Source organism: Dama dama, chromosome 3, assembly GCF_033118175.1.
Source record: "Dama dama isolate Ldn47 chromosome 3, ASM3311817v1, whole genome shotgun sequence".
Classification (NCBI taxonomy): domain Eukaryota; kingdom Metazoa; phylum Chordata; class Mammalia; order Artiodactyla; family Cervidae; genus Dama; species Dama dama.
This window is the reverse complement of record NC_083683.1, coordinates 64,425,262-64,453,015: the sequence shown is the minus strand read 5'-3', so window position 1 is coordinate 64,453,015 and position 27,754 is coordinate 64,425,262. Positions and strand designations below refer to the sequence as shown.

General features: G+C 40.7%; 1 protein-coding gene across 2 annotated transcripts in view; it reads left to right on the top strand.

Annotated features, from left to right (window-relative positions):
- Positions 1-22,915, top strand: part of SRGAP1 (SLIT-ROBO Rho GTPase activating protein 1) — a 298,404-nt gene extending 275,489 nt beyond the window's left edge. For both annotated transcript variants that reach the window (XM_061130901.1, XM_061130896.1), the window contains exons 18-22: positions 1,169-1,248; positions 8,389-8,569; positions 9,612-9,746; positions 9,852-10,191; positions 17,735-22,915. In XM_061130901.1, coding sequence (XP_060986884.1) covers positions 1,169-1,248; positions 8,389-8,569; positions 9,612-9,746; positions 9,852-10,191; positions 17,735-18,112 — 1,114 coding nt within the window. In that variant the 3' untranslated portion in view covers positions 18,113-22,915. The remainder of the gene's footprint in view (positions 1-1,168; positions 1,249-8,388; positions 8,570-9,611; positions 9,747-9,851; positions 10,192-17,734) is intronic.
- Positions 22,916-27,754: the final 4,839 nt, after the last annotated feature.

Here is a 27,754-nt window from a genome sequence, read left to right as displayed (position 1 = left end):
TAAACCGCAAATGATCTTATGCTGTAAGAAAATTCAGAGTTGACCATTTCCAGAAGTACTGCTTTCTAAATTAACAAAGCATGATGGATTCTGTGTGTGTGTGAGTTGCTCGGTTATGTCTGACTCTCTGCAACCCCATGGACTGTAGCCCACCAGGGCTACATATTTTTAAAATATTTACTACATGCACGTACTGACATAAGCTTGGCTCTGGAAAGGTAAATGAATAAAACTCAGCCCTGGTGAGTTTTTCAGAATTTTATTTTCAGAATTCAGAATTTTATTTTCCTAGTTGTATTTGTTTCAAGGCCAGTGTCAGTCATGTTTAATATTTACAAATATTCAGGGCTCTATCAGTAAGTTGTACTGTCTTATTCACTTTATCAGAGAGCAAATGTATGGATGTCTGGTCGATATTATTTAATGTGTTGTATTCTAGGACTTTTTGTGGTTGCTCCTTTTGTACAAACAGGGTAAAATCCCCATAATAAAGAGTCTTAAAGTCAGTAACATGTACTTGATTATGTCTTCTCCCACACATGGTTTTCTCTATAGATATCGCTTGTTTTAAACAGAAAGTCAATATTATAGTAATCATCCTCATCCCCCAGTGCCAGCAATATAAATGGGCTTTTACAACAACGTCAGGTTTGTATTGTAACCAATGCATTCCATTTATCAGCATAAATTTGAGAGGTAACAGTGGTGATGTTAAAGAATAGAATCTAACTCTCAGATATAGAAATGAACATGTGTCAAGAAAAGGTGAAGAAGATAACTACAGCCAATTCAAAGCAAAAATCAAAGAGCCATCCATTTTTATGCAGTAGTGGATACTGAAATGAATTTTCAAAAATTGGTGTATCCAGAGGGTGATAATCATATTCCACTAGAATTCAACAAATGTTCATTTTTATACACAAGAATCATTTGTAATACTGTCAGTTTCCTACACGTCAGTTTTGTCTTTACGGAGTTGTAGTATGTCAAAGATGAAGGGACATAGACTCCCATAGGATTGCACAATCCTGGAGGCTCCAGCATCCTACCGCAAGGCTATCCATGAACTCCTCTGCCATTCCGAAGTCTTCTGTTTTTCCTTACAGTAGCAGTTGTTCAGTTTTGAAATTCACTTTGGCCTCATATGATTTCTACTTCTGCTCCTCAGCGACAGCCCATACAGTGAGCACGGTACGCTGGAGGAAGTGGATCAGGACGCGGGCACAGAGCCGCACACCAGTGAAGACGGTATGCACTTGTGGTCATGCTATCATTAAACTAGTCTTTATAGCCATTTTTATAACCATTTTTAAAGAACTACTTATATTGTACTCGCTTTGGCAGCACATATACCAAGAATTGCTTATATTAAGAATTCAGTAGATACAAAATAATATATACTAAATATGTGTAAACGACAGAGAGTAATACTGCAGGGAACACCTGTGAAACCACCACCAGATTTAAGAAAAAGTACCATTACCTTTTCACTGTCCTGAACCCATTGTCTTCCACACCCCTCAAGGTAAGCTGTGTGTTTGTGCTTTTCAATGGATTATTGTTTCATTTTCTGTTTTCTTGAACGTTTTATAGATGGAATCATACTATATATATTTTCATTGTTTTCTACTCAGTATTCTATTCCTGAAATTCATCCCCATCATTGCATGCAATTAGAATAATTTATTTGCCACTGTATAGTATTCCATTATATTTTTTTTAATTATTGGTGAATACATGAGGTGTTTTCTGCTTTTTGCCATTAAGAACAGTCCAGGTGTGAATATTTTGAACATGTCCCTTGCTGCAGGTGGACAGGAGTTTCTCTCAGATACACACACCTAGGAGCAAGCATGTCTTCAACCTTGCTGCATACTGCTGAACTGTTTTTGAAAATGGTTGTAAGGGGGCTTCCCTGGCAGTCCAGTGGTTAAGAGCCCATGCTTCCACTTCAGGAGGCATGAGTTCCATCCCTGGTCAGGGAACTAAGATCCCACCTAACACAAGAAGCAGCCAAAAAAATAAGAAAATGGTTGTAGGGCTACCCACTCCCACCAGCAGTGTCTCAGCCTTTCAGTGGCATGCAGTCATCCACACTTGAGTTTATATCAAATATTGTAAGTCTTTGCCATTGTGATTTTAATGTGCATTTCTCTGCTTACTGATGAAGATGTTTTAAAACATAGTCTATGAATAGAAAACTTACAGTATGATAAGGGTAAAGGGGGTATGGTAAGGCCAACAGATGGGGAGATGATCGCCATGAAAAGATAATCTGATGCTCACAGTTCCTAAGAGGAGGGGACACGTCACACCTCAGGGGGCCAGGGAAAGCACCGGGGTCAGACGGGCAGGAGAACACCTGGCCAAGAGTTTTTATTGTGGTTTCCACGAAGGAACAGGCAAGGCAGGGTAAGCAGCGTTAGGATTGCCTACTTTGAATAATTTCAGAGGGCCCTGGCTGTCTCTGGTTGGTACCTGGCCATGAAGTGTTTGGGGCAAGGGGATAGTGGCCTAAAGTGTGGGAGCCCCACAGAGGAAGTGGCTGCAATATGGGGCCCTGGATTGGTTGGTTTGCATTTGAAAAGCACATTCCAGGTGAGTTGTTTACTAGGAATTTGCTAACCCTGGAAGGGACAGTCCCTCCAGGGGGAGCAAAGCCCAGAGGTCATACTGTAGAAAATGAAAAACATGATTAATACAGATACACTAATTTTTGTATGTTTATTTTTGCAAAATTCCTATCAAATGTTTTGCAACTTAGGGCCTATGTGCCCACTGTTAGTTTCTCTGCGCTTTTTTTGCTTGGTTTAGTTTAGTTTGGTTTGGCTTTGGTTTTTCCTTGTAAAAGTTTATGAGGCTGGATCAAGTCCTTTATTGAGTATATGCTTTGCAAATATTTTCTGCTCTGTAGCCTTTCATGTGCCTATTATGTTTTTTGCCAAACAGGGGATCTTAACTTTAAAGGCACTGAATTTACCCATCTTTTCCTTCATGGTTGTTTCACTTTGTGTCTCCTTGAAGAAATCCTTATCCTTCTGTTCCTTAAGTTAATGTAGAAGTTCTTCTATAGTCTCTTTTAAACCCTTTCAGGTTTTGTGTTTCACACATAGGGCTTAACTCTACCAGGAATTCATTTGGAGGTATGGTGTGAGGTAGGGATCTGTTCCTTTTTTCTCCTTATGGATGACACCTGTCCCCACTGTCCCAGCCTTGATTATCCTTTCTCTACTGCCCCACACCTTTATCATAAATCAAGTGTCCTCTCTGGGTGAGTCCGTTTCTGGTCTCTGTTCTTTTCCGTGGGTCTACTTGTTTATCCCTACACTGCTGTCTTCATTTTGTTACCTTTTAATAAATCTCAGTATTTGTCAAATCAAGACCTCTGACTTTGTTCCTCTTAACAATTCTTGGCCTTTTGCAATTTCACTTAAATTTCAAATTCAGCTTTTCAAGTTCTTAGAAACAAACAAGGAAAATCTAAAAACCTGTTGAGGTTTAGATTGCAGTTGCACTGATTCTACATATATTAATATGGAAAGAATTGATATTTTTATGATATACAGTCCACAAACATCTTTCTAGTTACTTAATGTCACCCAATAAACTTTTATATGTTTCTCTGTAGGAATCATTTTTTTCTCTAACTTCTTAAGTTTAATGTTTAACATTACTTTTTGACATTTTTAATATGAACATATAAAGCTGTCAGTTTTTTCTTAGTACCTCTTTAGCTATATGCATAATCCTTTTATTCCTAATCCTTTTATTCCTTCTTTAACTATGACTAACGGGCTTTAAACTTATTCAGTTTTATTTTTGATTTTTTTTTTCTCCCAAGTTCAGTTCACTTTCATATCTGCTTGGTCATTTGCTCTTTACTCATAATACTAATCCTTTCTATTGTTTTAGATTATGTGTCTAATTATTCTAAAAAGCTGAAGTCTTCCTGGATTTGTTTTTGTTGGCTTTTGCTCATCTGAGTCTTATTTCCAATGTGTTTTATGTATTTTTTACATATCTCTTAGAACTTTATGGAATTCATTTACGTTGAGGTAAAGGTATGTCCCTCGAGAGAGGGTTTTCATTACTTCTGCCTGGGGCATAACCAGCTTGGAACCACAATAGATTTTTAGTTTGAGGTTTTTCAGGCCACCCAGGTAGTATCAACTTAAAATGCAAACCTGCCTGAGGGCTAGAATGTGGTTGGGATTCTGAGGTGGGGTTTTTTTGTTTTTGTTTTTTCCCAAGCCTTGAGATAGATTTTTTTTTCCTTAAATTCAAGGTCAGAGTGGTTACATCTATGGAGAAGTGTGGCGAGTGAGAAGGGAGGAGAATTTCAGAACTAGAAATCCACGGTGACACTGAGAGTTCAATACTTTGGTGGGGCTTAGAGTCTCCATGCTGGGCAGCCCCTGGACCTAGTCTTTTGTTTAAAATAAAGCTTAAGTTAACCAGGCCGGGGAAAATGCCCTCAAGGCAAACTCTGACTTACATATTCTAGTGTTCACAATTCTGGTGTTCTGTTCACCTCCGAAGGCTCTTTCATTCATCAAGTTTAGTATTCCTCACTGTCATGATTAATGCAATCACAAAGTTTTGGTTTTTTTTTTTTTAATCCAGCATTTTTAGTTGATTTCAGCAGGAAGGTTATCAAGGTATCTAGGGTCCACCCTCTGCTTTAAAAAAAAAAAAAATGACATTTTCAGAAACTTAAGTTGGAAGAAATTCTTTAAAGTGAGAGCTTCTATTTCTGTGGGATTGCTTTTGAAAGTCTCTGAGCCCACCCTCTGCCATTCTTCTCTCCTTTCTTTTGTCTTGAGCTTCTCGTTTCTCTATAATTCATTCCTTTTTCACTGGTGACTTTTCTAAGTGTTTCCTTGCTTGTCCCAGTGGCAGGAAAAGCCCACGACGGAGCCCCAGCCATCTCTCTTCCCAAACCTCAGTCTCACCTCTGTACCATGTCAGTTGTTCTCACCTCTTGGCTACAAAAGAGAAGCTTTGCTGAGAGCTCTGTATTTGAAATAACATTTTGATCTTGTTCACCTGATGGTGCTGGAGAGAAAAGCATTGCTTACAAAGAACAGATATTCTTGCCTGCAGCCAGACTCTAAAGTCCTTTAACTAAATTAACCAGAGTATTGATCTGTCTCTTTGATCACCCTGACTTTATTAAGTCAGGTATTGCATTTTCTTCCTTCTGTCATGGTATCACTGAAAAGAATAACTTTTGTTTCCAAAAGAGAGGCTGTCACAGAACAAAATCATCATCTGCAAGGGCAGGGGTAACAGATGTAGGAGAGAAAGTGTCAGGGACAGCAAGGTCCCAAAGGGATAGCATGGTATACTAGCACTTTGTATAAAGTTACAAAAAATGGAAATATAAGACTTGATAGCACCAGGCAGTCAGAAAATCAGCTCTGTTGAATGTTCCTTCTCTTGCCATGTAAGAAAATGAAGTTATCACATTCACCCTCATTGTTGTTATTGGTAGCAGTAGCATTCTACTAAGCCCCTGCAAGACTTTAAAGGGCTGTGTGACCCTACCTGAAAGGCGTTTGGTGCATCGCCATGCCCTGAGATTGATTTGCTCTGCAATGACTAGACTGAGACGTGTATAAATAGCTTATTGATTGACAGTTGACTGTGAAATTTCTCTCATGGGAGTAGAAAGAAGTCAAAATAATGAAATTGCTCAGAATTACTAGTTGATGTAGTAAGATCACCAATGAAGTATACTTCTGATTCATCTGGTCATTCTTTCATAATGTCTGTGCCTTTGAACTAAATAAGCAAAGTCTGATCATCTTGCTGCTAGTTGTTTCAAAAAAGAAAGAAGTAATGAGCATAGAGGGCATGATGATGAAATTATGATAAAATATGTATATATCTATTAAACAGTCTTAAATGGCCCTTGACCAGTGATGACAGTATATGGTCAAATGGCATTAAAGAACATGAATAGCTCTCTCTTCCCTTTGACAAGCACATGGGTTGTATACTCTTATGCTATTAGATTTCCATTTTTTCAGTAAAACAGTTTAAACATATGGGTGTATCACATAAGAACTTGCGGACTGCGTATCATGAAGCTGTTTTTAATCAATTGGCATGCCTTCATTCCTCCATGAATGTTTGTGTCCCTTACATCCAGACATGTTTATTTCTGTCCCTCAGGGAGACTAGGGGTAAAAAATTTGGTGTCAGTCATCTCGGTTCAAGCAGGATTTACTTTTTATGTGCAAGTTTAGAACAAAGTATAAAGTCAGTCTCCTTGAATAAAGAGTTCTCTTTCCTCCTCTATGAGCAGACTTGTGGATATTTAATAAAACTATTTATATTAAAATATTTTTAGGATGGAATAATGGAGTGTTAACATATGATCTAAAAGTTATTGTCAGTTGTTAAAGAAATTAAACTATTGTTTTAAAATTATTTTTACACCTACCTTGTTGAGAAGTATACCATGTACAGATTATAGTGTTTGATTCTTCCATATGAATTATTATTTACTTAAGGATCTACTTATCTACTAGCAAAGGATGGAACTTTTTTCTCTTTATTTTAAATATATAGCAGAAATTCACCCTGGTCCTTCATAGAAGATAAATCCAAAGCTTTTTCAATATGTTTGTTGATTTTTATGTTCATGCTTTCCCAGAGAATGTTTGCATTTTTTCAAGTGAGAAAGAAGCTTAGCTGGCTATCCAGAGATTTCATTTGTAGTTATTTCATATAAGTACAACAGATATTGAAGATACTGCATTAAACTTTGGGAAGAGATTAACTCTTTTAAATGAAAAGGTTTGTTACCAAGGGAAGTAGAAGATAATAAGTTCCTGACAAAATATTTGACAGTTTTTAATCTATTATGTGCACATATATTCTAAAGCATTTCTAAAGTAACAGCATACGTGTTCAGTTTTTAACAAATGAGGTTGCTTACTGCATAGAGTTCTCTAAGCATTATACTACTTGTACTGACCCTTTTTAGTTCTGTTTCTTATTGATTAGAAGTTGATTCACCTGTTTTTGGTAGCAGGGATAAGGATGAGCTGATGGTGGAAGAGGAGAGGAAAGACCACAGAATTAACAGTTCTGGGCTTTTTGCAGTAACCTGAATCACAAAAAGCAACTCTTGTGGTGGTTTTGAGTGGTTTGTCCTCTTATTTGCCTTCAGTATTTGTGGTCAGAATTTTTTAAAATAGAGCTGAAATTCCAACTCTAGGCCCAGAGTTTGATATCCCTCTTCAACTTTTGATTTTGAGATCACTGTAGATTCATATACAGCTGCAAGAAACGCTCCAGAGAGATGCCATACACCACCCCCCTCCCCGTTTCCCCCCAAGAGTAACATCTTATATCACTGTTGTTACTGTCGCAAGGACGCTGACACTGATACACTCCATCCACCATATTCATATTTCACCAGTTTTACATGCGCTCACCTGTGTTGGTTACTTGGTTCTACACAGCTTTATCACACAAGTAGATTTGGGTGACCACAGTCAAAATCAAGAACAGTTGCATCATGGCGACCCCTTTGTGCTACCCTTTCACAGCCAAAGCCATTTCCTTCCATTGCGTCCCCCCACCCTAGCCTCTGGTGATCACTAATCCCATCTCGGTTATTAGGTCATTTCAAGTATGTCATATGAATGGCCTTGTGCAACATGTAACTTTTTGAGGTTGGCTTTTTCTCACTCACCATTATTCCCTTCAGTACCTTTTGATCCTAGAAGATATTTTTGAATCTGGTCTCTTGAGTAGGTATGCTTGTTTCACAGGTGATATCCAGAATTTGGTTTTGATACTAGAAAAAATAAAGCTGTCTTTACGCTTGGTGGTAAGATTTGATAGTGCCCAAAAAATTCCTAGTGAAATTAAATGTATTCAAACAATATTTAAGGGGGTGATATCTGTAAACTTGTTTTAAAATAGGCAAATAAAGCATAAACTACTTGATGTTCTGGAATAGTGACTCTGATATGTTATAAATAGTATTAACATGTTGCCTGGAAACTCCATCAATGTCAAAGTAATATTGGACCTATTGCAGAGAACATTAAAACCCAAGGAAATTTTATATATTACAAAGTTTTAAATATTTTTATTAGACTGTCATGATCTCTCTAGTACAAGGCTATAGAAATTAAGATCTAATTTTCAATTTTTCTTTGCCTGAGAAACTGATGACAGAAAGAGAATGTTTTTCTTTATCCCTTTTAACAGCATCATTTTCTCAGTGTCTTGATTTTATTACCTTGTTCTGTCTGGTTATTAAAATGACCTTGTTTCTTTCCAAAGCCTCATATAGACCTTTCAGTGAGTGTATCACGCCTTCCTGACAAGCCTGCCCCACTCTGTTTTCTGGTGTGTTCTTTGTAGAATGTGAGCCAATAGAAGCGATAGCCAAGTTTGACTACGTTGGGCGGTCTGCCAGAGAATTGTCCTTCAAGAAGGGCGCTTCCCTCCTGCTATATCACCGCGCGTCGGAGGACTGGTGGGAAGGAAGGCACAACGGGGTTGATGGGCTAGTACCTCACCAGTACATAGTGGTCCAGGATATGTGAGTAGCGCCGGCTTCCATCCCCCGAGTGCTCCCAAGAGGAGACTTGAGCTGTTGTTACTTACATTGCCCTTACCTTGGTCTTGTGAGAAAAGAAGGCATTACAGAGCAAAGACTTCTGAGCTGGGCTCAGTTCTTCACCTTGCCGATGGAAAATGAAAACCGGCTGACCGGGGAGTCCTGTTAGCAAGGACCCATGCTCTCCCAGCGGGTCTGGCGCCAAGAACTAGTGAGAGGTGCCTTCTGAAGCCTTCAGATTCTTGGAAAAATACCCTGTACAGAGGATAGCTGTAGGAGCTGAAGCGGCACTGCTAACTCCTAAAACAGTGGTTCCTCTTCCCTTGGTGTCTGTTTTAATTCCAAATTCCCCAAAGGGAAGCTACTGACTTCAGGTCTAAAGAGAATCATCTCCAGCCTTCTTTTTTTAATTTTGCTTATGAGAAAGCTCTACTTTCAAAAATACTTAAAGTGGTATCTTCCCACCTGGTCTTAGTATTAAGTGAAAGAAACAAGTTACAAAATAACATGTACAGTATAATCTTAATTTTGTGACTATGGTATTTCACAGTGCAGCACCAATTTATGAACAGCTTTTCAAGGAAAAGAGAAAAATACCACATAAATGGATACAGTCATTGATTCAGCCTAATTTTAAACTGTTAAAATGTCTCTCTGAATCTAAGAAATATTATGTGTGTATTATGCAGACATACAGTCCTAAAGTACACATATAAATATCTACAGTAAATACTACTATACATATATGTGGACATTCTTATAGATAGGTATGTCAGGCAGAGGAGAAAAGCAGAGAAAGATATTTTCTAGAATTCAAACAGTGGTTGTCTCTGGATGTTATATTATGGGTGATTTGTCATCTGAATTTTCCAATTTACCTGCCATGAAATGATGCTATATTTATAGTGAAAAGAAACAAGTTATGTTAGTAAGAGAAAGACTTACATACATAAATGCAATCACTTATTCTTTTGTCCCCATTCATCAAGCAAAAGACCCTCACTCTTGATTCTCACTGTCTCAGGGATGATACATTTTCAGACACTCTGAGCCAGAAAGCCGACAGCGAGGCCAGCAGCGGGCCGGTAACTGAAGACAAGTCTTCATCCAAGGACATGAACTCCCCAACAGACCGACATCCTGATGGCTATTTAGCCAGGTAGGTGGACTCCCAAGCCTCCGCTTCTCCAGGGGTTCTGAGGAGCTGTGGCATCCACAGCCTTGCAGAATTACCCAGTGCGACAACCTCTTCTATTCTGTCTAGACAAAGAAAAAGGGGAGAGCCACCCCCTCCAGCAAGGCGTCCTGGCAGGACCAGTGATGGCCATTGCCCCCTCCACCCCCCACATGGGCTTTCCAACTCCTCGATTGACCTGGGGTCCCCAAGCCTGGGCAGTCATCCCCGGGGCCTGCTGCAGAACCGCGGCCTCAACAGCGACAGTCCTGAGCGGAGGCGGAGGCCAGGCCACGGCAGCCTGACCAACATCAGCCGCCACGACTCCCTTAAGAAGATCGACAGCCCTCCCATTAGAAGGTCCACATCATCAGGGCAGTACTCCGGCTTCAACGACCACAAGCCGCTGGACCCAGAGACAATCGCTCAGGTAGGCTGCTTTGAAGAGAGTATTGCATGCTAAGTACCAGCGTATGATGGAGGAGGCATTATAGGAGTTACTTTCTAGAGCCATATCTTTTGTATAGAACCAACTAAAGAAAACAGAAATTAGCCCATTCTCTGAGGCCATTTGTTACAAGAAGGGCCCGAATACTGGGTTGGCCAAAAAGTTCATTCTAGTTTTTCCATAATATCAGAACAAAGTTTTTGGCCAGCTCAATGTAGTGGATTCATAGTGATGTAAACAGAGACATGGCAGAAAGGTAAGACCCCGGACAGTCATACCCATCACTCCTAAATGGCCAGAAAGATTCAGAAAATAAGAATGAGGAAAGACTAGCCCTCCCAGATCTTGAACATATGCTTGAGCTAGTAAAACAGACAAATCAAGGGAACAGAATGGAGAACCCTGAAACAGAACATTTTTAGTGTCTGATGAAGGTGACACTTTCAACTTAGGAAATGAAAGATTAGGCAGTAAAGGAAGTGAAAAATAATGGTTGGCTGTTTGAAGAACAACAAGTCTAGCTACTGTGTCACTCCTGAATGCACGTATATCTCCACTTCCCAACAGTGACTGCAGAGAAGGGCTTTGTAGTTTTTTTTCCAATGATTAGAATTGACAGAGTGTAAGTAAAATAATATTAATGGATTTTTCCATCATTCTACCATTTTTTTCCTCTCGCTCTTTTTAAAGTACAAGCCATCAGGAAATATATGTATGACAGAAAAAAAAAAAAACTGAATCATATCCTGTACATCTGAAACTAACACAATATTGTAAATCAAGTATACTTCAAGGAAAAAAAAGAAAAGAAAACGTGTGTATGGCCAGTGAAAAGAAGGTGAAAGAGATTCAGGGTTTGCCATTTGAGTAATCTTAAAGTGTCTTCTAGTTACCACTGAAGCTTAAAAAAGTGAGTGAGAAATTAATGAAACAAACATGGGGAAATATTAAAGATGGGTCATTTTTAATAAAGAGCACTCCAGGAAACCTGCATTCTGATATGACAAATTTCCAAGCTATTTTCATTGTCCTAACTAAAAAGAATTTTGGAAAGCAATTAGATTACTTGGAGAGTTTAATGTGTTTTTACAAAATTAATTCAATTTTAAGTGCACAATAATTTTTCAGCAAAAATCAAAAAGGCTTTTGACCTTTTTGGGTTTCTGTCTATTTTAAAGGCAATGCAGAGTCCTTGGAGATGTATTTAGGACCAGTGATATTTGACTATAATTGAATTTAATGATTTTTAAAATCCATAACATCATTGCTTATAAAAAGCATATGAAACAGTATTTAGGTTAGAGAGATAGGGAATTAGGAGCTTAGTAGTGGAAAGGCATAATAAGTTCTACTTTAACCCTTTTGCTTCTAGAACCAGGAAATCCTTTAACTGTAAATCATAAAAACAAAAACTCAACAGATAAACCAGGCTCTGCATGTTTTCTCTGGGGCTAATACTTGTAAGAAACAAATCCATATATTTAGCATCAAGTGGAAATCACATATGAAAATAATCACTTGTAAAGTGATGTCATCCTCACAAAATGGCTTCCAGCTGTATCCTTTATTTATCTTTCCATCTTTCATCTTCAGATTTTCCCATGAGGATAAGTGAGCCTGCCATCATGGTATTCATACCAAAAACATGTGAATTCTTTCAGTAAATGAGTGGAACCCCTGATAGAGCTTTTTTAAAAATGCGACTTACCCTTATGTGATCACTGGATCTTTGTTTATTCACTTAGCAAGTCTTCATTGAGCACTTACTGTGTGGCAGCGTCCATGATGGACGTCATAGACAGTTAAATCAGTGGTCAACTGCTGCATGAAGGTACTTGTAAATCAGCGGGGGAGGTGGGTGTGGAAATCAATTCCTGCTCTCCAGAGCCGCAAGCTAATGCTCAAGGTGAGTGGAAGCCCTGAAAATGTAGAGAAGAGGTATTTCCATCTCACTAGTGCAATGGCTGTCTGCCTGCCTCACACAATACTCATGTGTGTGTGAGTAAACAGTTAAAACAGATCCTCTTAACCTTTTATTTGGAATTTAGTTGCTTTGCAGTGTTGGGTTGGCTTCTGCCGTATAGCGAAGTGAATGAGCCCCACAGACATCAACGCCTCTGTCCCCAGTGAGCCTTCACTAGCCCCCTGTGCCCCACAGTAGGTTCTCGCCCTGACCTTTTCTAAGTGTACAGGTCAGTAAAGTGTTCGCCTCGCTGTGTAACAGATCTCCAGAACTTCTTCATCCTGCAAAACTGAAACTCTGTACCCATTTGAGAACAATGCCTATTTTCCCCTCCCCTCCCACCCAGGCCCTAGCCACCACCGTTCTTTTTTTTTCCTTCTGTGAATTTGACTACCTCATAGAAGTGGAATCATGCAGTGTTTGTCTTTTTGTGACTGGCTTATTCCATTTAATACCTTCAAGATGTATCCATATCGTGCCATCCTTTTTAAGGCCCACTAACAATCCCCTGTACATATACAGCACATTTCACTTACCCATTCCTCTGGCAGTGGTGCACATTGGTATACACTTACCTTTTTACAAATACTTTGTAATTTCCCCTTTATTTTCTGAAATAAATGGATAGATGATATACCTAATTTTTTAAAAAACATATAAAGCCCTAAATACAATAAAAAGGAAAAATAGAAATATTAAAAACAAATGTATTTCAGTTATTGATTAACTAAACTAGAAGATAGGCTTCCCAGGTGGTGCTAGTGCTAGAGAACCCGCCTGCCAGTGCAAAAGATATGAGAGATACAGGTTCAGTCCCTGGGTCACGAAGATCCCCTGGAGGAAGGCATGGCAACCCAGTCCAGTATTCTTGCCTAGAGAATCCCATGGACCAAGGAGCCTGGAGGGCTACAATCCATAGGGTCAGACACGACTGAAGCGACTTTAGCACACATGCACACTAGAAGACAAATGAAATAGTGAGATGCTTTCACTTACCTGTAGACTTACCATAAATACAATTAAAAATGAACATTGAGGGGCTTCCTTGGTGGCTCAGTAGTAAAGAATCTGCCTGCCAGTGCAGAGACATGGGTTTGATCCCTAATCCAAGAAGAGCCCACATGCTGTGGAACAACTTAGCCTGTGCACCACTACTATTGAACCATCGCTCCAGAGCCTGCACGCTGCAATTAGTGAGCCCACGCGCTGCAACTATTGAAGCCTGCGTGCTCGTGAGCCTGTGCCCCACGGCACGAGAAGCCACTGCAATGGGAAGCCGGCACACACAAATAGAGTAAAGCTCAAGTAGCAATGAAGACCCAGAACAGCCATATGTGAATGAATAAAAAAATTTTTTTTAATGTACATTGAAATGAGTATTAGGTTAACTAGTCTCAACTCAGTTTCCATAATGGTGTTCCTGTGAGTGATACGATTTTTTAAAGTGGTGGACCACCCTCTGTCAAACATGCTAAGTCGCTTCGGTTGTACCCCAGCTCTTGGTGACCCCATGGAATTTGGCCTGCTAGTCGCCTCTGTCGATGGGTTTCTCCAGCAAGAATACTGAAGTGGGTTGCCGTGCGCTCCTCCAGGGGATCTTCCCTACCCAGGGATTGAACGTGTGACGCTTCCATCTACTGTATTGGCAGGCGGGTTCTTTACCACTAGTGGTCATACAGTTCTCATCAAAGCAGAGTATAATTTACATGATGGTTTCATTCTTAGAAAACTTAACACTATAAAAAAAATATTTTGTGTTTATATATAAGAAAGAGTTAAGTTCTAGACTCAGATTATTATAAAAAAAAAATTCACCTACATAAATGTCTGGAGGATATTAAAAAGTTGAACAAGATCTGGGGCAATTCATTGCATGTAAATTATCCAAGATACTTGCCAGATATCCAATACCTCTGCTCACTAAATGCTATCCAGTTATTTTGACATTTAAAAATACACAACACACCATATTTTTTTTTTAATTTTTTTTTTTTATTAGTTGGAGGCTAATTACTTCACAACATTTCAGTGGGTTCTGTCATACATTGATACGAATCAGCCATAGATTTACACGTATTCCCCATCCCGATCCCCCCTCCCACCTCCCTCTCCACCCGATTCCTCTGGGTCTTCCCAGTGCACCAGGCCCGAGCACTTGTCTCATGCATCCCACCTGGGCTGGTGATCTGTTTCACCATAGATAGTATACATGCTGTTCTTTTGAAACATCCCACCCTCACATTCTCCCACAGAGTCCAAAATTCTATTCTGTACATCTGTGGCTCTTTTTCTGTTTTGCATATAGGGTTATTGTTACCATCTTTCTAAACTCCATATATATGCGTTAGTATACTGTATTGGTCTTTATCTTTCTGACTTACTTCACTCTGTATAATGGGCTCCAGTTTCATCCATCTCATTAGAACTGGTTCAAATGAATTCTTTTTAATGGCTGAGTAATATTCCATGGTGTATATGTACCACAGCTTCCTTATCCATTCGTCTGCTGATGGACATCTAGGTTGCTTCCATGTCCTGGCTATTATGAACAATGCTGCGATGAACATTGGGGTGCACGTGTCTCTTTCAGATCTGGTTTCCTCAGTGACAACACACCATATTACAGAAATGCTCTCTATGGAGCAATATCACTACCATTGAGACCTACTGAACAGAAGCATCAGGGAAGGCTTGAAGTGAATTTTGAAGAACTGCTAGGAGTTAGCCAAGTATATAATAAGGGCTCAAAAATTATTTGTTGAATGAATGAAAGAAAAAAAAAAAAACCTGATTTTTCATGCCTATTCAATTTTCTTAAGAAATTGCTGGTCTAAATTTAAGCCACCTTTTACCATAGATTGAAATAGAATTCTATATAAGATGTCAGCATGTAAGGTCAAAACCCCCAGAAGACCACCCAGTGCCTCAGAATGACCAGTGCTTGCTCTGTGGCTCCATGAGGCGTTGCAGCCGTTTCCTCTGTCTCCTGCACCTTGCGAGTCACAGCAGTTATGTGAAATAGCATTGAGTTTACACACATTACACACCGCTGTTAAAACAGTCATGCTTTTTGCTAGTCTGCTTGCTTTGAAGTATGCGAGTTTCTGTGAGGCTTAAAATGAAGTAGGGAAAACCACTAGACCATTCAGATATGACCTAAATCAAATCCCTTATGATTGTACAGTGGAAGTGACAGATTAAAGGGATTAGACCTAGTAGACAGAGTGCCTGAGGAACTACGGATGGAGGCTCGTGACGTTTTACAGAAGGCAGTGACCAAAACCATCCCCAAGAAAAAGAAATGCAAGAAGGCAAAGTGGTTGCCTGAGGAGACTTTACAAATAGCTGAGGAAAGAAGAGGAGTGTAAGGCAAAGGAGACATGGAGAGATATACCCAACTGAATGCAGAGTTCCAGAGAATAGCAAGGAGAGATAAGAAAGCCTTCCTCAGTGATCAGTGCAAAGAAAAGGAAAACAATAGAATGGGAAAGAAAGACTAGAGATCAAGAAAATTGGAGATAAAGGGAACATTCATGCAAGGATGGGCACAATAAAGGACAGAAATGGTAAGGACCTAACAGAAACAGAAAAGATTAAGAAGAGGTGGCAAGAATACATAGAAGAACTGTACAAAAAAGATCTTCACGACCCAGATAACCACGACCCACGATAACCACTCACCTAGAGCCAGACATCCTGAAGTCAAGTGGGTCTTGGAAAGCATTACTACAAATAAAGATAGTGGAGGTTATGGAATTCCAGCTAAGCTATTTCAAACTAAAAGATGATGCTGTTAAAGTGTTGCACTCAATATGCAAGCAAATTTGGAAAACGCAGCAGTGGCCACAGGACTGGAAAAGGTCAGTTTTCATTCCAATTCCAAAGAAGGGCAATGCCAAAGAATATCCACACTGCTATACAGTTGCGCTCATTTCACATTCTAGCAAGGTAATGCTCAAAATCCTTCAAGGTAGATTTCAGCAGTATGTGAACTGAGAGATTCCAGATGTACAAGCTGGATTTGGAAAAGCCAGAGGAACCAGAGATCAAATTGCCAACATTTCTTGGATCATGGAGAAAGCAAGGAAATTCCAGAAAAACATTTACTTCTACTTCATTGACTACGCTAAAGCCTTTGTGTGGATCACAACAAACTGTGGAAAATTCTTGAGGAAATGGAAATACCAGACCACCTGACCTGTCTCTTGAGAAACCTGTATGCAGGTCAGGAACCAACAGTTAAAACTGGACATGGAACAACAGACTTGTTCAAAATTGGGAAAGGAGTACGACAAAAAGCTCTATTTTGTCACCCTGCTTATTTAACTTACATGAAGAGTACATCATGCAAAATGCTGGGGTGGGTGATTCACAGGCTGGAATCAAGATTGCCAGGAGAAATATCAACAACCTCAGATATGCATATGATATCACTCTATGGCAGAGAGTGAAGAGGAACTAAAGAGCCCCTTGTGAAAGAGGAGAGTGAAAATGCTGGCTTAAAACTCAGCATTCAGAAAACTAAGATCATGGCATCTGGCTCCATCCCTTCATGCACATAGATGGGGAAACAATGGAAACAGTGACAGACTTTATTTTCTTGGGCTCCAAAATCACTGCAGACAGTGACTGTAGCCATGAAATCAAAAAATGCTTGCTCCTTGGAAGGAAAGCTATGACAAACCTAGATAGCATATTAAAAAGCAGAGATAATACTTTGCTGACAAAGGTCCGTATAATCAAAGCTATGGTTTTTCCAGTAGTCGTGTATGGATAGTGGAGGACAGAGGAGCCTGTCACGCTACAGTCCATGAGGTTCCAAAGAGCCAGACACAACTTAGCAACTGAACAACAACAACAAGATGGGTTCTGTACATTAGTATTAATTATCAGCTTCATCTGTTTCTCCGATTACTTTTTTCCCCGTTAATTATTGAGTTATTGACACAATACTGTACATAAGTTTAAGGTATATAGCATACCAATTTGACGTATACACATTATAAAATGATTAGCACAGTGGGTTTAGTGAACATCCATCATCTCATAGAGATGTCAAATTAAAAAAACAAAAAAAAAAAGCATGTTTCCTTATGATGAGAACCATTAGGATTTACTCCCTTAACTACTGTCATATATAACCTACAACAGTATCAATTATATTTATCATGTTGTACATTGCATCCATAGTACTTATTCATCTTATAACTGGAAGTTCATTTCTTTCAACTGCCTTCATCCAGTTGCCCCAACCCCCCGCCTCTGGAAACCACAAATCTGATTCTTTTCTGAGTTTGTTTTTGAAGTATGCTTGACCTGCAGTGGTAACTCCTATAACACAATCTGTGCTGATGTGCTCAGTCGTGGCCCACTCTTTGCGACCCCGTGGACTGTAGCCCGCCGGGTTCCTCTGTCCATGGAATTTTCCAGGCAAGAATACTGGAGTGGGTTGCCATTTCCTTCCCTAGGGATAACACGATCTAGTGATTCCACATTTCTGTACATTTCAAAATGATCCCCATGAGAAGACCAGGTTACCATCTGTCATTTGTTTTTCAACAGGATATCGAAGAGACGATGAACACTGCTTTGAACGAGCTCCGAGAGCTGGAAAGACAGAGCACGGCCAAGCATGCCCCCGACGTGGTGCTGGACACCTTAGAGCAAGTGAAGAACTCTCCCACCCCTGCCGCCTCCACCGAAGCGCTCAGCCCTTTGCACAGCGTCGCCCTCAGGAGCTCAGAGCCTCAGATTCGTCGGAGCACCAGCTCCTCCAGTGACACGCTGAGTACTTTCAAGCCTGCGGTGGCACCCAGAATGGGCGTGCAGCTGAAGCCCCCAGCCCTGCGGCCGAAACCTGCTGTCCTTCCAAAAACAAACCCGACCGTGGGACCCGCCCCGCCTCCCCAGGGTCCAGCAGACAAGTCCTGCACAATGTAACACTCCCTGGAGCGTGGTCATCTGGGGTGATGATTAAAAAGAGAAGACGGATTAGTGACGAAAGTCAACGATCCATAACTTGCGTTAGTCACGTGCTTATAACTGGAGATCTTTTGGCTTTTCTATGTTCTCGAATGTAATGTCTGAGATTAGCTAAATTAACACGGGCATTTGTATTTTGTAATTTCTTTTTTTTTTTTTTTTAAATAACTGGACATATGCCATTTTAAAGACAATAGAAACACTTAGACTTACTTGAAAATCCAATGCTGCACCGTTTGTAATGAAGACAGCACCGCTCTGCCCTGCACATTGCACAGTGCTTCAGGCTTAGAGAAGCCCGGTGAGTCAGAAAGGCCGGCGTCTCAAGGCAGGAGAATCTGCAGTGCCAGGCCCTGGAGTGTAGCCGCTGTTGGTCGGTGGCACTTGGGGTGAGGCTGAAAGGTGACGATGGGATTGTTTAGTAGCTGACAGTGAGTACCTCTGATCTCATGCCGCGGGGCTGAGACCAGCCCTTGCTGCATACTTGCTGTTGTCATAGTGGGCTGTTCCCAGTGGGATTTGCAGCACACTGCCCGAATGAGTAGGATGATTGTCTTTTTCCTAACAGTCGTTTCCCTGGGCCCAGGTTAAATCTTAGCACGGGGCGCTAGAACCTCCTGCAGTTACTGCACCAACTAAATCTGGGAAAGGAAAGGGGGACAGTCCTCCAGAGCTCCTGCTGGACTCTTTCCCTGAGCCTGATCAGGCCCCGGGAGGGTTTCCAAGTCCATCCACTGCATTCAGCACAGACTAGAACAGTCTAATTTTCAAGACTTTCTGGTTACCCTATTCCATCCACTCCTTCAGAGATCTGTTGTTGCCCGGAAAGTAACTTCCAGCTCCCGTGAAGCCCTGTGTTTTCCTCTTCAGCAATGGAGAAAGTGCTTGGTTCACCTGGCCTTCTCTTCCCCTGACTAGAGGATCTGGGCTCCCCTAGACATGCTGCAGAGGCCTGTTGATCCTAAATTGAATCCCCAGCTTCCCTCGCCATCTGTCTCTTCGAGCTGTGGTCTGGTAAGAGCCAGGCCCAGGCGGGAAGACGACCCTGTGGTTCCAGGATGGTCTCCTCCCAGTTGCTCAGCCTGGAACCAGGGCTGGCTTGGTTTTTTCCCCAACTGGTCTCTACATCATTCACATGGTCAGCTTCATTCCATCGGGATCCTCTTTCTCTGGCATCGTCACCCATAGACAGTTTTTCTTTAGCCCATATTTATGTTCTGTTTCCCTCTATCTTAAAAAGAATACCTTGAACCCAGTTTGTTTTTTCCTAAGGTACAGATCACCGCTGTTCTCTCAGCAGCCACTTATCCATCTGTAAGCATTTTATCGACTCTGTCATTGAACTTACTGATGAAGAGGGTTTGTTTGTTTGCTTTGGGGTTTTTCCCCCCTAAAAATGGATAGCCAGAACTAATCCCTCTGGGCCACTTTGACTTCAAACTGGCAGCCAATCGCATGCCCACCTAACAGTTACAGTGTGGACTTTGATTTCTCAGCTCAATGGGGAATGCATCAGTGTGGGGAAAAAATGGGGATCTGTACTAATATCAAGATCGTTACTTTGATCTCTACCTCAGTTTGCCAGTCTGATCATTCTAATGCAAAGAGAGGTTTCATTTATGAGATGTTGTTACCTTTGAAAGTCACACTGCTGGTTGCTTGCCTGCAGCCTGATTTCACAAATGGACTAAATATAGTGAAAAAAATTACTTCAGGTATTTCCAGGTGTTGTAAACCTCTGAATTTTCACAACCATCCTTTTCACCCATTTTGATAAAGAGGCCCAGCTCAGCATCTTGTGCAACCCTCCCAACCTTTTTCTTGAGCGTTATTAGCCTTTCAGCACCTTTGGACACCATGGAAACCCAGCCAGGACTGAGCTCTGAGTAGCACCAACCCTTCCGGACAATCTTCCCAAATGTCTGGAACATTGAAACTTTTAAGATAATCTCCCAGTTCTTTCTGGATTCCACTTTGGTCTCTTCATTCTCTGTTGTCCAATAGGGAAACAGAAATAGAGAAAGGGGTGGAAGTAATGGTGGAGGAGACTTTAAATCTTTTAGAAATTAAAATAAAGAAGATTCTGAAAAACCACTTCCTTATTTGATGGAAGAGTAAGATGTTAACAGAGGGCATCAAAAGAGAAGAGATGTTTTGAACTTACTCCTTTGGGGAGGGTTCTTGTACAAGCTTTAACTTACGTGTTCCAGATCTTACTCATGCAACGCCCTTTCTTCAGACTTCTCCCTGGTAACCTTCCCCACTGTCTTGGCCCTTTGGCGTTGACACCTGTGATGGAAAGAGGACTGCCTTTCCACCCTCCGCACCAGGACTCTGCTGCCTTGGAAGGCAGAGGACATGCTGCTCCAGACCTCAGAGCCTCAGAGGCTGTGCCTTCTTCCAGGAAACAGCTCCTAACACTCTCCCATCACTTCCTTTCTTCACCTGTCTCTGTCTTTCTCTATTACTCTGTTGTCACCTGAGGCTTTTTTTTTCCCTTCAATTCCCAGGAAAGGATGTGACCTCAGGGTGAGTAAGGACTCAATAAGGACTCACTTATCCTTACTTTGTTCAGTAAAAGTCTAAGATTCCAAGGATAAGACAAGGTGGCCCCTTCACAAAGGATCAAAAATAACACCCAGTGAGTTCCTTCAAGGGTTTACCTGCAAGTGGTCCTCTTGGCAGCCACAGGTGTAGCCCACAGTGGGGAAGTGGGAAGGCACAAGGAATGGGAAGAGAAGAAAGAAAATAAGTTCCTAAAAGGTTATATCCTGCTTTTAAGAATCTTATCATAGGTCCTCATGTGCAGTTTGGGAAGTGAGTCATTTTGGTGGTGGGTAAATGATAGTTCTACAAAGATTACCTGACTCCACTTACACAAGAATATATACTCACAGCTAATATAACTGAATGTTCACATCCCATCCATAGAACTCACTTAAGTAGATTTACCAAATTGGCCTTTGGGTTTGGGTAAGGATGTTTGCAGTGAATCATTAGCATAGAGTGAACGGTTCTTAAAACATACTTTCTGATGAGTGCTCTGTAAATTATTTCAATTTGTTGAATGGCCCTTTGTAGAGCTCCATGTTCAAGTTGGGCATAAATGCCATTGTTTAACAGTTTTGCACATTTTCACACAACGTAATCTGACTTTGATGCCCCTTGAGCAATCCATAGAATATTGTACAGCAGGGTCCCACTTAATCTACTGAGATGAATATAAGCAGTGATCAATGAATATAGAGCACCAAGGGACAAATTGTATGAGTTTTCTGTCTTTGTACTTTTGCCATGGTTCATAATTTAATTAAGAAAAAAGGAGAAAAAAAAAACAGGGACATGGAGGTCTCTTTAGTATTTGGGAATGAGACATAGCCTCTAGGGTCTATAAACTAAAGAAACTTTAGTTTGGTAATTACAGTCTCTGAAATCCAAAGTTAAAGAGCCTATGGTTCTGTTGGGTTTGGAAGACTTCAGGTTTGGGATGTCATTCCTGACCACAGTAATGAGAGGCCATGAATGCGGGAAATGTGCTGGGGGCTGAGTCTGGGCTCTGAGTTACCTCCCATAGAGACTTAGAACTGTGGGGCAGCTTAGAAGTGAAGACTCTTCCCACAGAGCTCCCTAGTGGAGGCTAGCACCTGAGCTGAAAGCCAACCTCCAGCTGGGCTGGGGTGTCAGGCGTGGAGCAGGGTGACTTTGGCACAGCTTTGTTCAAATCAATAAAACAAACTGGAAATTGAGCTTTCACTTACCCACCCGAGTATACTTTCTTAAAAAAAAAAAAAAAAGGGTCTGTATTATAATCGAAATGGTACCTGTATCTTAAAATTACGTAGGGAATTTTGTATGTTTAAATAATTGTACTGGGTTCCATAATGCTTATCTTAGAAACTGTTTAGTAAAAGAAAATATATATAAACTGTGCATTTGTGAATGCCCCCCTTTAGAACATTCATCCAAGTTCAATGTATAGTGTGATGGTTATTATAGATGTTTAAAGTATAGTAAATGGCTGTGTGACAGGAGAGACTGCTATTTACCTGCTGACTTAAGAGTTAACTCCTGCCCACGTGATTAAATCAGTATTGTCCATTCCTGTTGGTCTGATGAGTTGCAGTACTGGTGGCTTCCTGCTTGTGACTGTTACCTAATCGTGTCAATGTACATCTGTAGTATGTACATGTGAAAGTGCCTTTCTATTTTAGAGGAGTCTTAGCCTTGCTCTTTGCTGTTGCCCCACACACTTCCCCCCCAACACCCAATTCCTCCGCCCACTTGAGTGTTTTGAAACTTAACTCCACTCTCTCCCAGCTTCTTCGCCACGCCCACCTTTCTACGCCTCGGTGCTCAGTATTATCCAGTCTCGCATCCTCATCCGTCACGGTCAGGTCATGGTCATCAGACATCGTTCCCCTCTTAGCCGTGACTGTGCCTTTCCCTCCCTACAGCCACTCTCTGGGTCCCCGACACCTCACCCGCTCCCCTCCTGCTCACGTGCTGCTGATGGCCATCCTGTCCTCCTCGGCTCTGTACTGCCTCTTACCACGACATTTCCTCATCTCTGAGGTGAAAGTAAAGGGGGATGCTTTTCTAGTTCTGGAAGGGGAAAAAAAAAATGTTTTGTTAATCTGTTGTAACAATGCACTTTTATGTCTAGTACTGTACATTTGAGCATGTACCATTCCAGGCTTCAGTATACAGTCAGGTCTGTTCTTCACGGTGTATCTTTATAATAAATAAGATAGTTCTGGCTGCCTTTGTCTGCTTCTAGTTTGGTCTGATTCTCTGCCCTGTTTCCACTCCTTTCTTTTTCTCATCACTATTAACCCTTTAGAGAGCTGAGTTGCCTTGAATTGTTAAATCACGCGAAACTACCTTTCTTTTTAATGTTTTTAATCTCACTTTCATTTTTGTTTGTGAATTTGAAAATGGCACCTCATTCACAGGGCCTTGTCCATAAAGCCAGGGTTTTTTAGAATTGTTTGGAGACCCCTGAGTAGTGAGACAACAGGTCAGAAGGATCTTAACTAAGCGGCTGAGATAGCACAGTCCTAAACATTCCAGATTGAATTTTTTCCTTTGAGAAGGAATTTTTGAGATAGTAAATCTTGTCAGGCTGACTTTGGGATTCATTTGAATATGCAGAAGTGCAATCCTCATGTGTAGACTATGTTTAGAATTCCCCCATGTACAGATATATTTTATCTTCAATCTTATCTTTTTTTACCCCGAATCTTGAGGACTAGCAATACATAATGTAGCTTTGTAAAACTGTATCAGCAATGTGCAGATTGTATCAGCAAAATGTCAGATTGGGACATTCATGAGATGTAAAAAAAAAAAAAAAAAAAAATGACATAAATGGAGGGGGAAAAGCTTTTATTGAAGCATAAAATACATAGAGAAAAGTATACAAACCATTAGTGTAAGAGTTTTCACAAAGTGCTACCCTATTGCATCCACCCCCAGATCAAGAAACAGCATTGTATCAGCCTCCTAGAAGCTAGGCTTGTGCCTCTCCAAAATTCAACATCCTGATGAGTAACATCATAGTTTGGTTTTGTCTGTTGTTTTAACTTTCTACGAATGGACTTAGAATATTTAGATTTTCTCTGGCTTTTTTTTCTTGAAATTTTATGTTCAAGAGAGTATATGTTTCTAAATATAACTGTGTGTGCCCAGTCATGTCCAAATCTGTGTGACCCCATGGACCACAGCCCACCAGACTCCTCTGACCATGAGATTTCTTAGGCAAGAATACTGGAGTGAGTACCATTAACTCCTCCAAGGGATCTTCCCAACCCAGGGATTGAACTGCCATCTCTTGCCTCTCCTGCACTGGCAGGTGGATTCTTTACCACTGGTGCTACCTGGGAAGCCCTACGATGGCACCAAATGGTCAACACTGAAATCAGATTGATTAGGTTCTTTGCAGCCAAAGATGGAGAAGCTCTGTGTGATCAACAAAAACAAGACCTGGAGGTGACTGTGGCTCATATCATGAGCTCCTTATTGCAAAGTTCAGGGTTAAACTGAAGAAAATAGGGAAAACCACTAGGCCATTCAGGTATGACCTAAATCAAATCCTTTATGGTCATACAGTAGAGGTGACAAATAGAATCAAGGGGTTAGATATGGTAGACAAACTATGGATGGACATTCGTAACATTGTACAAGAGATGGTGATCTAAACGAACCTCAAGAAAAGTAAATGCAATAAGGCAAACTGGTTGTCTCAGGAGACGTCATAAATAGCTGAGAAAAGGAGAGATACAAAAGGCAAAGGAGAAAGAGAAAGATATACCAAACTGAATGCAGAGTTCCAAAGAACAGTAAGGAGAGATAAGAAAGCCTTCCTAAGTGAACAAGGCAAAGAAATAGAGGAAAACAATAGAATGGGAAAGACTAGAGATCTCAGCAAGAAAATTGGAGATACCAAGGGAACATTGCATGCAAAGATGGGCACAATAAAGGACAGAAACAGCAAGGGCCTAACAAGCAGAAGAGATTAAGACAAAGTAGCAAGAATACACAGAACTATACAAAAAAGGTCTTAATGATCCAGGTAACCGCAGTGGTGTACTCACTCACCCGGAGCCAGACATCCTGGAGTGTGAAGTCAAGTGGACCTTAGGAAGCACTGCTATGAACAAAGCTAGTGGAGATGACAGAATTCCATCTGAGCTTCTTAAAATCCTAAAAGATGATGCTATTAAAGGACTGCACTCAATATGCCAGCAAATTTGGAAAACTCAGCAGTGGCCACAGGACTGGTAAAGTTCAGTTTTCATTCCAGTGTTCAAACTACTGTACAGTTGCACTCATTTCACATGCTAGCAAGGTAATACTCAATATCCTTCAACATAGACTTCAACAGTACATGAACCAAGAACTTTCAGATGTACAAGCTGGGTTTAGAAAAGCCAGAGGAACCAGAGATCAAATTGCCAACATTTGTTGGATCATGAAGAAAGCAAGGGAATTCCAAAAAACGTCTGCTTCATTGACTATGCTAAAGCCTTTGACTCCATGGATCACAACAAACTGTGGAAAATTCTTCAAGACAAGGGAATGCCAGACCACCTTACCTGCCTCCTGAGAAATCTGTATGCAGGTCAAGAAACAATAGTTAGAACCGACATGAAACAACAGACTGGTTCCAAATTGGGAAAGCAGTACATCAAGACTATATATTGTCACCCTGTTTATTTAATATATATGCAGAGTACATCATGTGAAATGCCAGGACTGAACCACTCACAAGCTGGAATCAAGATTACCTTGGAGAAATAGCAACAACCTCAGATGTGCAGATGATACAATTCTAAAGAGCCTCTTGAAGAGAGAAAGAGCAGAGTGAAAAAGCTGGCTTAAAACTCAACATTCAAAAAACTAAGATCATGGCATCCAGTTTCATCATTCCATGATAAATATATGGGGAAAAATTGGAATCAATGACAGATTTTATTTTCTTAGGCTCCAAAATCACTGCAGACAGTGACTGCAGCCATGAAATTAAAAGATGCTTGCTGCTTGGAAGGAAAACTATGACAAACCTAAACAGTGTATTAAGAGAGACATCACTTTGCCAACAAAGGTCTATATAGTCAAAACTATGACTTTTCCACGGACAGAGGAGCCTGACAAGCCACAGTCCATAGAACAGCAAAGAGTCAGACATGACTGAAATGACTGAGCATACATGCACGCCACAAATCAGACTGTAGGATTGTTCCAGAAAAGCCCCACGGTCCTGCTTACCCTTCACTACTATCCTCAAGTCCATGAGCCTCATCCAGTCACAACCCTCCCAATCCATGCCTGCACCCCTCACCCCTGAACTAGGGTTCCACGTGGGGATGTCTGCTTGTCACCCCCCACTGCTCATATGCCAGCCTCCTGTAAGAATATTAGGAAGGCAGAGAAAGGAAGTTTTCTGGCTTCTACCTAGAGTAGTTGGGACTCAAGCAGAAAGTTCCTAAGCTTGATCTGAAATGCCCAAAAGTTCCTGGAAGCCAAAAATTATGGCAAAGTCCATTCCATGGGTCATATATCCCCTTTTGGATTTTGGGAAATAGGGTTATGATCCCTTTGGGAAATAATCACAGTGAGGTTCATCATTCTTCAGTAGACTTTTATCTCTACAGTGGATAGAAAACTTGCCTTCTACAGTGAAAAATGGTTATTTTTATCAAGATTACTCTTTAGCAGGAGTGGCTAGAAAGCTGAGGCCAGGTTGAATATCTAAATGAGTGTCTCTGTCTTTAAAAGAGAGAGAGACCACTCCTCCTGGAGGCCTGAGACAACATTCTTTACTCAACGTTAACATCTTGAAGGAGGTCAAGATATTTGCCATCCAGTTCTGGCAACTAATGGATGCCCCCTTCTTACCAATCAGTTCTCTGTCCAATGTACTCCTGGGGTGATGGGCTCTCTTTTAGCTGCTTGGGTGTGCAGCTGAAGGAAGAATTACTAATGAATTATCCTCCCAATGATGATGCATTGCACTAATATTTTTGTCTTTGATATATCCACGGAATCTCTGGTGTAAAAATCCATGTCCGTCTAAATAAAAGTGAACAATCATGTCTGCAAGGGGAGAGGGAAGCATCAATAGTCTGGTGAAATATTCTATTCTAGTTAATACAATGATATGATATTAACTAATTTGAAAATGAGATTTGAGGTTCTAACCCTTTAGTGGATGGACTGCATCCATTTTTTTTTTTAAGGCAACATGGTCAGATTTTATAATAGAAGGTATGGTCTGTGAGCCAAAGATGATTGCATTAGTAACTGAATATTAGCATATACAGCAGGAGAAGAGGGAAAAATTTTAATAAGATAAAAATCTATTATCTGATTCTAATTCACACTCAGTTACTGGATTTCTACAAATCATCAACCCATGCCTCTATTTCCCAGTCAGAAATAATCCCCAGCAGCATTTTAGTACAATGTTGTCTAATCCTTACACTATGCTTATTTTTAGCAGAGTTGACTTTGTATTCTACATATAATTGTGTATCCTCATCAGGTTTATCTCTCTCAAATCAGTTCCTATTACAAGTCTCAGTAAACATGGTTTTTTAAGGGCTGCATAGTATTTTAGCATACAAATGTGCCATAATTTAATCATTTCCTATCACTTGTTTGCAGGTTTTTTCAATTGAATGTTCTGCAAAGTAAGCAGCTCTGTACATAATCACTGTCTCCATTTTGAATTATTAATTTGGCACTGATTCCAAAATGTGAAATAACTGGGTCAAGGGTATAAGCATCTCTAAGGCTCATGATAAATGTTGCCAACCTATTTTCCAGAAAGACTGCACAAATTTATACTACTGCCAGCAAAGTATCAGAGTACAGAACACAAGCTTACAATCATGTCATTTGTTTCTTTGCCAAAGGCACTTGCTCAGTCGTGTCTGACTCTTTGTGCCTCCGTGGACTGTAACCTGCAGGGCTCCCCTGTCCATGGAATTTTCCAGGCAAGAATACAGGAGTGGGTTGCCATTTACTCCTCCAGGGGAGCTTCCTGATCAGGGATCGAACCACTGTCTCCTACATTGGCAGGAGTATTCTTTACCAACT